This window comes from Phacochoerus africanus, chromosome 7 (assembly GCF_016906955.1).
Source record: "Phacochoerus africanus isolate WHEZ1 chromosome 7, ROS_Pafr_v1, whole genome shotgun sequence".
Taxonomy (NCBI): Eukaryota; Metazoa; Chordata; class Mammalia; order Artiodactyla; family Suidae; genus Phacochoerus; species Phacochoerus africanus.
This window is the reverse complement of record NC_062550.1, coordinates 22,184,555-22,194,719: the sequence shown is the minus strand read 5'-3', so window position 1 is coordinate 22,194,719 and position 10,165 is coordinate 22,184,555. Positions and strand designations below refer to the sequence as shown.

General features: G+C 50.1%; 1 protein-coding gene across 1 annotated transcript; it reads left to right on the top strand.

Moving 5' to 3' along the window:
• The first annotated feature begins 6,732 nt into the window (after positions 1 to 6,732).
• LOC125131679 (glycosylation-dependent cell adhesion molecule 1-like) lies at positions 6,733 to 9,045 on the top strand. The gene is given in 4 exon segments (XM_047788448.1): positions 6,733 to 6,796; positions 7,427 to 7,471; positions 8,444 to 8,668; positions 8,915 to 9,045. Coding segments are annotated over 4 exon segments (465 nt in total).
• Positions 9,046 to 10,165: the final 1,120 nt, after the last annotated feature.

The following is a 10,165-nucleotide window of genomic DNA, read 5'->3' as shown; positions in this document are numbered from 1 at the left end:
GAAACTTCCATATGCCACAAGTGCATCCCTAAAAAGAAAGGAAAAAATATATATATACTATTTTAACCATTGCTAGTAAAGACAGTCAACTCTATGTGCCGCTGGTGCAGCCCTAGAAAAGACCAAAAAAAAAAAAAGACAGTCAACTCTAAATAATAAAGCACTGAGTATATCATTTGAAGTTATGATTGTAATGATAATCAATAGACAAAAATTGTCAAATTGTCTCAGAGCAACCAAGTTCAATGGAAAAGAAAAACATTATGAGTATAATTATAATAATCATCACAATAATAACAACTAGAAATAATGATAGCAACAGGATTATAATTCATTGACTAAAGAGAAAGTCATGAGTCCATATTGATATAAACAAGTGAATAAATAAATGGGAAAGTGAAAAATTCTGCTGTTTTCCTTCCAGCAGAATGGCAGCTAATGAATGGAGAAGGAATGATTGAAATAGAAAATCATGTTTGGCAACCATCAAAGGAATAAAGAATTCAGCCAAGAAACATCAATGAGTGCAAAAACTAATTGGAAAAAATTTGATGAGGGATAGGATATTTACAGAGTCTCAAAGTACCTTCCGGCAAAATATTCATTAATTATGAAGAGGAAAAAGAGCTACTCCCCAGTGGAGAAAACCCGACGGACGGCCCATTAATCAGTGATCAAAGTTAACATCACAAAAATGGGCCAAATCAAAACTGTCCCACCTGACAGAATGTAATGTGAAAAATACACTGTCACTTCTTGCTATTCCTGACCAAAAAAAAAAAAGCAGAACCTATCTAATTGTGAGGAAAAATCAGATAGCTACACCCAAGTTGGGAAACATTCTACACAACTGGCCTGTAAACTTCAAAAGTGAACATCAGGAGTTCCCGTCGTGGCACAGTGGTTAACGAATCCGACTAGGAACCATGAGGTTGCGGGTTCGGTCCCTGCCCTTGCTCAGTGGGTTAACGATCCGGCGTTGCCGTGAGCTGTGGTGTAGGTTGCAGACGCGGCTCGGATCCCGAGTTGCTGTGGCCCTGGCGTAGGCCGGTGGCTACAGCTCTGATTGGACCCCTAGCCTGGGAACCTCCATATGCCGCGGGAGCGGCCCAAGAAATAGCAACAACAACAACAATAACAACAACAACAAAAGACAAAAAAAAAAGTGAACATCAAGGAAAGACTGAGGAATGGTGGCAACTAAAGACTATGCAGAATCTTGGATTGGATCCTTTTGTCATCAAAGACATTACTGGGACAACTGGCAACATTTAAATGGGGCCTGTGGTTTAGAAGGTAATAAGGTATCAACAGTGTATCAAATGTTACTTTTCTGATTTTAATGGTTGCACTGAGGTTAGGACAAGGATGTCCTTGTTTGTAGAAATTACACAAAATTCAACAGAAAAGAAAAAAAAAGTAATTCAGAAAGACCAACAGTCAAAAGATGGGCAAAAGCACATAGGCAAATTTTTAAATGCAGAATATTGATCTTAAGATCAGATAATATTTATTTCAGCGCAAACACACATTTCCACTGTGGTGCCAGGGGATTGGTGGTGTCTCTGTGGTGTCGGGTTCAATCCTCTGCCCAGCAAGCACAGCGGATTAAAAGATCTGGCATTGCCGCAGCTGCAGAGTAGGTTGAAATTGCAGTTCCAATCGGATCTACAGCTCTCGCACTCTTGGTGTTCAAAGACATCCCCCTCTCCCAACCCAGCACAGGGTGCAGCGGGGGCACTGAGCAGCCTGCGGTGAGGGCAACATCCTTGAGGCCCCATCTCCCGTGTGGACCTCGCTTTCCACCGGCCGCCCAGGCGGAGCCAAGACAGACTCAGACCTTCCTGCGGAGAGACTAGGCGTGGCTGCCGTCGTCGTGGCAGCCATGGGGCCTTGAACCAGGGACCTGGAGACTCCCTTGGGAAGAACCGCGGGAGCCCGACTGAGACGCAAGACGCCGGAAGCTGCCCTTCCCGCAACCAGCTCCAGGGCCCCTGGAAATGGAATCTTCCCGCGCTTGGCTGCCCCTTGTGGACTCCACCCGAGCCCCTGCACCCCCCACCTCCTTGAGGACCTGCTCTGTCTGGCTCTGTCACCCTTCATGCTCCTCTGTCAATGGCCTTCTTTTCCTCCCTGTTCTAGCAACCGGCTCCCCTACTGCTCCCGGGCGTGACACCGTCTGCAAAGGATGTGGAGGCAGAAACATTGATTTCCCCGATGAGTCCATGGCCTTGTGGGAAATAGCACAGCGTGCGTGAAATCGAGCCCGGCTGAGAACCCAAGGGTCTATGGCGGCTACACTGTGGGGTTGACTCTGGTGATGCTTGAGGTGGAGGTGGGGAGGGCACTGTGGAAAGAGCCTGGGAATCAGATCGCAGGGGCCACTCTGGGTTCAAATCTCAGCCATGCCCATTGACATCTATGTAAATTAATGTAAATTAACTTCTATGAACCTCAATTTGGGCCTCAAAAGCCACAGTTTTCCCAGTCTGCCAGAGGCTATTACTACTACCCCGCCGAGTGTTGTAAGAATTAAGTCATCTTGTAATCTGGCTTAATTAAGGTCAGACCTCACAGGATGTGAGTCTTCTTCTCTCCAACACCCTATGCCCCAGGCCAGCAGCCACCATAGTAATAATAGACACACACTCACACACACACACACACACACACACACACACACACACGCACACACACACACTCAAAAGAATAGACCCTCTGCCTCCCAAAATCCCCACCAGAAAAAGAGTTTGAGCTTTTGCTTGTTGCCGTTCTCAACATCTCTACATCAGAAGTGCCCTGGACACTGGTTTTAAAAATGCAGATTCTTTGAATTCCCTGGTGGTCTAGCGGTGAGGGATCCGGCATAGTCACTGCTGTGGCTCGCTCGGATCACTGCTGTGGTGAGGGTTTGATCCCTGGCCCAGGAACTTCCGCATGCCATGGGCATGGCCCCAAAAATGCAGATGCCTGGGCTGCATCTCAGACCTACAACATGGAGAGGAAGGCAAGTTCCCCTGCCGATTCTGGTGAGCCTTCAGGTTCCAGGCTGACCAGCCTGATGCTGTTCTCCTTCTTGGAGTGACAGTCTCCAAAAAGCCACCACCCATGACTCAAGGGGGTGTCATTTCCCGGAACAGGAATCCTAGAGATCCTTGGAGGTCCCTCTGGACGCTTCCTTTCCTTGCTAGGAGGAGAATGAGGGCCAGGGAGGGAGTGGGGCTGGCCAAGGGCTGCACAGTGAGGGAATGGCAGATTGACCCTGGGACATAGGTATTCTGACTAAAAGCTAATTTTTTTAAACAAAATAGGTTTTTTCAAGTTTATTAGACTCATTCAGGTTACATCAAGTGACACTGGGAAGGATGTTCAGGAAAGCAGCCCTTGGTGGAGGGCTGTGCAGGGTACAACCCTGGCTGTGCTGTGGGCCCCTCCAGCTGCTCTGGTGACAGCTATCTTGATCCAGGTTCTGCCCCAGGATGCGAGGGGCACACGCATCAACCTCTCCGTCTTGCCAGCATCTCTCTGCCTCCTCCTCTCCTCCTCTGCGTCTATTGCTTTTGCATCTCGTTGAGTTTTTCTTTCTCCCCATCTCTCATTCAAAATTCCCTGAGAGGGATCTCGCTGACTTGGTGAGCGACCATCCAGAATGGAGCACCGGAAGTGGACACGTCTCTCACCCAGGCCTCCTCAGCAGCCACTGGTCTTCCTTATGTCCAGCCCGTTGATGGCTGCCTCTGGACAAGACCCAGACTTCCTTACCAAATAGGAGGAACCAGAACAACAGGGTCATGGGAAACATGTGTAAAGAACCATTGTGACCTCTTTTCTCAGAAGGGAGCTACAGGCATAGCACCTACACACCCCTCCAATCCATCTCTTCCCTACACCTGAGCCCTTAAGCACACAGGTCCAGGCTCTGTCTTGAAGAGACAAGATGGCAGAGGGTGGAAGTGGATCTGGAGCCTTGGGGTAGGATCGCCAAACTTGGCCAACGACATACAGAATATGCAGTTAAATGTGAATTTCAGAAAAACAAAAAAGCAACTTTTTAGTATAAGTATGTCCCAATATTTGAGACATACTTACACTTAAAAAATTATTCACTGGAGTTCCCATAGTGGTGCAGTGGTTAACGAACCTGACTAGGAACCATGAGGTTGTGAGTTCGATCCCTGTCTTGCTCAGTAGGTTAAGGATCCGGCATTGCTCTGAGCTGTGGTGTAGGTCACAGATGCGGCTCGGATCTGGCGTTGTTGTGGCTGTGGCATAGGCCAGCGGCTACAGCTCCAATTCGACCCCTATTCTGGGAACCTCCATATGCCGCAGGTGTGGCCCTAGAAAAGACAAAAAGACAAAAATAAAAAATATTCACTGCTTCTCTGAAATTCACATTTAACTGAACGACTTGCGTTTCATCTGGCAACTGTACCTGAAAGAGCAGGGATCCAGTCTGTTTTGCTCAGTGCTGATGCTCAGGCATGACATACCTGGCATACAGCAGACATTCATGCATGCTCGTTGCACTGTTCAGTTGTAGAAGAAGGCCTCTCAGAGGTCCCTCCCTGCCCACAAAGGGTAAACACATCCCCCAGGGGCCGGCTTTGAACAGACACATTGACTCATGCAATTTATCAGACTGGAGCACTTCGCATGTGTTAGGATCTGTGTTAAATAAATTGAGATACAGAGATAAAGGATCACTCTGGTCCTCAAAATGGTAGTTGACCAGTAGGAGCAATCGATCCAAACAGAGAATTTACACAGTGCAATAAATGCTGGACAACGAAGGCCACGAGGTGGGAACCAGGCAATTTTGCTCCCCACCGTATCTCCAAAACTTGCACCATGGCAGGCACCCCAGAAATAGCAGGGAGAGGGAATCACAGAAAGATGAAGATCTGAAGAATGTATCAGGGGACAGCAGAGGGGCGGCGATTAACCAAGGGAGGCGTCCCAGTGAGAAGGTAGGGCGCACTCCCTGGGGAGGTGTCACCTGATCTGGGTCCTGATACAGGAAGTTGGCGAGCAGACCGAGAGGAAAGCCCGGTTCTGCTTGAGCAGGTATAACACCTCAGTGAGCAGGGAATAAGATGAAGTCAGAAAGGCAATCACAATCCAGTTTTATAGTATTTCTTGAACACGTGGCCAGGGAGTTTGGACTTTATTCTCCTGATAGGGATGGTCATTAGAGACTTTTGAGCTGGGAAGTGGCCTGACTTGGAGGGAGTCCTCCAGCATTAGCACAGAGAATGGCTCTAGCGGAGACGGCCTGGAGGCCCAAAGGGCAGGGAGAACCAGTGATAAACAGCCTAGACTGCAAAGGATGGAGACCCAAACTTGCAGCTTATTAGGAGTCTTAGGAAAGAAGCCTGCAGGGCTGCAACCATGTCCCCAAGGACACTGTGAAGGCCCTCTTCTGTCCCTGCCCTGGGGATGTGAGAGGGGAGGCTGCTGGTCAGTGGGCGGGGGGGGGGGGGGGGGCGCTCAGGGAGGGAATCGGGGCTGAAGGGCAGGTGGGAGGCAGCCCAAGACAAACCACCTCCACCTCTCAGACTGGCCTAGGGAGCAAGCAGCACCTGAGCAATTGGAGGTTGACTGCCAGCCCCCAGGCTCTTGACCCCTGCTGCCCAAGACAGAGGAGGCCCCAGCTCGATTGGCACAGTCCAGAGCTCTCTGTGGTCTGCAGGTGGGACCTTACTCTCTGTGGGACCCCCATGTGTCTAGCAAGCCATGCTCCCTGCTGAGGACAGGAGGTTCCATCACAGGGCAGCAGCCCCCGCCTTCTTGGAAGTGATCCAGAAACAGGTTCCAGAGAGATCATCGAATCCTTCAGCCAGAGGAGGGCACAGGAGGTCAAGTCCTTCAGTCTCGGGCCTGGACCCAGGCTCCAGGTCCCCAATGCCTCTTTGTCTGCTGCTCCATCTTGCCCCGTTCTAGATCCACCAGACCCTGGACGTGTAAGACATAGGGTGTGAAGTTCGGATCCACCCTGATGTGTGACCTTGTGTAAGTCACCTCACCTCCCTGAACATGTTTTTTCCTTGATAAATAACATATACTTCACAAGCATCATGAGTTAAATAAAAGATCCCAAGTGAACAACCTCAGGACAATGCCTGGCCTGTAGTTGGAATTCCTATAACAGCCTGGCCTTTTCCTTCCTGAACACATGTGGAGATTTATCTATAGCCTAGAGGACAGCTTAGCTCTTTCTTTATTCATTCTCTCTGCTAATATATTCTGGGCCCCCATTGTGGGCCAGCTCCTTTCTAAGTGCTGGAAAAACAATGACGAGCAAAACAGAGGTAATCCCAGGCATTATGGAAGTCTCATTCTCCTGGGGGCGATAGATATTAACTAAATGGTCATGCAAATAAAAGTAACATTCTACCAGGAATAAGGATCACGAAGAAGGGATGCTTACACCCAGGCAGTTCCTGTGGAGCCTGGGGCTGGCCCCCCTGGGCACATTCTGGGCTGGGGGAATACTGGGGACCCTGCTTTCCTCTTAACTGGTTTTCCAGAAGCTCCAGTTCCCAAAAACAAATGTATTCAGAACAGGGAATTTAGGAAGGGAAACCTGGAATGTTCCCAGGTCCAACCCTGAACCAGGTTCCCAGAGCCCATCCCCACCCCAGAATAAATAAGGCTCCTGCCAGGCGGCCCCCTCTGCAGCACCAAGCATCCACCCCCCCCCCCAGGAAAAACTGATCCCACTACAGCCCCACCATGAAACTCTTTGCCCTCCTGCTGCTGGCCAGCTGGGTGTCCACATCTCTCGCCATCCTTAAGGGTGAGTCTGGCTTCCATCAAACTCCCTTCTGTCCCCTAGGGTCACTGAGCTGTCAGCTGGAGAGACCTCAGTGCTCCAAAGGTCTTTCCTTAATTCTTGTCATGTGCTGAGTGGAAAGGTTGGGAGATGGAGGCAAGGATCTAGGGCCCATGACCCCAGAAAGCCTGCAGCTGGGGCCAGAGGAGCCAAACTGGACCCAAATCAGGGCAGACTATGGATCCATGGAGATTCAGATTTGATTCCAGCCTCAGAGGCTGCTGGACACCCCAGGCAGAGTCACTATCCTTCTGTGGACCTCTCTGCCTCCCTCTGTACAGTGAAGGCAAGACATATGCACACATGCATTCAGCACCTATTTACTGAGCACCTGCTCTGTGCCAGGCACCTAGCTCTAGGTGCTTTAGATACACTATCAAAATACAGAGACCTCGGTCATCGTTGAGATCACATTCTAAGGGGAAGAAACAAACAGTAGGCATATTCAATAAATGAGAGTATGTTAGAAATGCTAAGAAAAACATGGAGCAAGATAAGGGAGATGGAAAATGCTGGGGCAGGAGGGGGTGCACTGGAGTATCTTGCATGTTTAAGTCTTAAGACCTCTGGAGATTTTAACCCCTTATTTTTCAGAGCCAGAAGATGAAATCGACATGGAGGCTCATCCCACAGCTGCCTGTAAGTCTCATGTTAGCATCCTTTAGAGTAAGTGCTAAAAGATTGTCCAGTACATAAATGATGGCCTCTCCATCTGAAGAGGAAGTGGCACAAAGACAATCCCTCTGGGGGTTAATCCTTCCCACTAAACTAATTGGTCCAGCTCTAGGGCCCAGAAACCATTGGAACAGCACTTCATGCTGCATAGTCCTTGGAGATGGGAGTGGGGACCACATCTCACACCCGAACCCTAGCAAGTGAGAGGTTTCAGCTCACCTTGAGATAAGGATGCTCCTGGGCCCCAGGCTCCCCACCCCCACAGCCCTAAAGCCATGACCATTGAAGGATGACCCGTCATTGTGGATTATCCATCAGCATGGTTTAATCTCAGGCTAACTTCGCCCAGCCCCAGAAGCCAGAGAAGGCAGACTCAAGAAATACCCAAAATTCAGAGGAAAAGAACCAATATTTGGGGGTTCCCTGGTGGCGCAGGGGGTTAAAGGTCCAGCGTCAACACTGATGTGGCTGGGAGTTCAATCCCTGGCCCTGAAACTCCTGCATGCCTCAGGCATGGCAAAGAAAGAAGGAAGGAAGGAAGGAAGGAAGGAAGGAAGGAAGGAAAGAAAAAAAGAAAGAAAGAGAGAAAGAAAGAGAGAGAGAAAGAGAGAGAGAGAGAAAGGAAGAAAAGAAAAGAAAGGAAAGGAAAGAACCAATATTTATTGAACCCCCTCCTATGCACCAAACCACAGGACAGGTGTTTGCAGAGTTAATCTCTTTTCATTAAGAAAGTGAATTTGCTAGAAGTGCAAATCCTATTCAAAGGCATCCAAAATCAGGTGCTCATGGATTTGGATGCTGGCATGGGACATCAATCCTGGGCCTTGACTCAACCCTGATATCCTCTTCATGGTAAGGGATACGACACAGTGCTGGCTGGCTGCTCCTTACTGAGCTCTTTCTCTGCCCTCACCTCCTCCATCTCCTTGGTCCCAGCTGCCCAGTTCATCATCAGCAACCCCCGGGTCTCCAAGAAGGACCTTTCTAAGGAGGCTTCCATCTCCAGTGAAGAGCTGGTTTCTGAAGAGAATGTTGTGATCCGATCTGCCAGGACACCACGGAAATAGAACCTCCAGCTGCCTGACCCCATACCCCAGGAGCAGAGTTTCAGAAACAGTGCCCTTCAATCAGAGGAGACCACAGGATTCACTCCCAGGGCTGGTAGGAGCCAGGAGAGAAGGGAAGAGGCTGGGAAAACAGGAAGCCACAAAAAGTCAGAGTTGGGGCAGAGGGGGAACAGCTGGGGTTAGAAAGAGAAAAGGAGCAGCAGGGGGAACAGGAATTAAAGGCAAATCAGAGGATCTGTTGGTTGTCTTTGCCAGCACAGTGGAAAGTCCTTGCTGGAGTGTGTGTGGGGGGGGGGTGGGGTGGGACTACCTTGCCCCTGTCTTTTCCAATATTCCCCAGCCACCACCTCAGAGGGAAAATTGGCTAAACTCAGCCATAAAATCGGGAAGAATTTGGAAAACACAGTGAAAGAAACCATGAACTATCTGAAAAGCCTACTCCCTCAGGCCTCTGAAGTCATGAGGCCCTAAGGAGCGGATGCCCACATCCCAGGCAGGCCCATAGCACCCGCTTGCCCCCCCCCCCATCATCTCTCAGCCCCTCACATTCCTTATTAAAGCGTTTCGTCCCAAGCCTGGCTTTGTGTTGGCTTTATAGCGCCAGGAAGGAAGGCTCGCGGTCCCCACTCGACCAGGATTCTTCCTTAGTTGCCCTTTGATAGTAAACCCCTCCCCCTCCTCAGCTTACAAACCTGCTCAAGTCTCCACCTCCCAAAATACCTCGGCCCTCCCTCCTCCAGCTGCCCCTCCTCCACCTCGCCGGTCGTTGCCCGCCCCCCTCCCCCCCCCCCCGCCAGGTTCCGCACCCACCACACGTTCCGCACCCACCACACGTTCCTCACCCACCAGGCACAGGACTCATCCGCCAGGCACAGGACCGTCCACAGTCTGCCTGGTTCCATCAACCAGCCTGCAGCCACCGCTCTCCCAAAGCTCACCAACAGCACACCTGTGACTCTCCTGCCTCTCTTCACTTCTCTCTGTGGCAGCAGACGGAATTCCCCCTTCTAGAATGTTCTCCCATGATGCTGCCCTCTCCTGGTTCTCCAAGTTCCCTCTTCCAGTCCCGGAACATTTTCTGACAGTGCAAGTTCTGCTCCCAGGGCCCCATCCTGTGCCCTCTCGTCCTCTCTCCACCTTCCTGGAAATGGAGTTAATAATTGATCATGCCTACATGAGGAAGCCTTTCTAAAATCCCAGTAGCATGGGGTTCAGAGAGCTTCCAGGTTCCATGTCCCGGGAGGGTGATGCACCCCAACTCCATGGGGACAGAAACTCCAGGCATCAGGACCCTCCCAGACCTCACCCTGTGTATTTCTCCATCTGGCTGCTCATCTGTATCCTTTAATAAATTGTCATCTGTCAGGACTTCTGCTTCACCTCAGGGTAGGTGACTCCATCTGCCCACTCAGCAAAGACCCATCAAGTGCTTACTATGTGCCAGACTTGTCTACCTAATACAGCCAGCTTCCCCCAACCCCAGCCAGTTTTCACTGTCAAGGCACATGGGACTCAATGGGAGAAAAGAGGCTGGGGAAAAAAATCTTTTTTTCTTACCAATGGAGGGAAGGCTGTTCACTGAAGGGCCGAT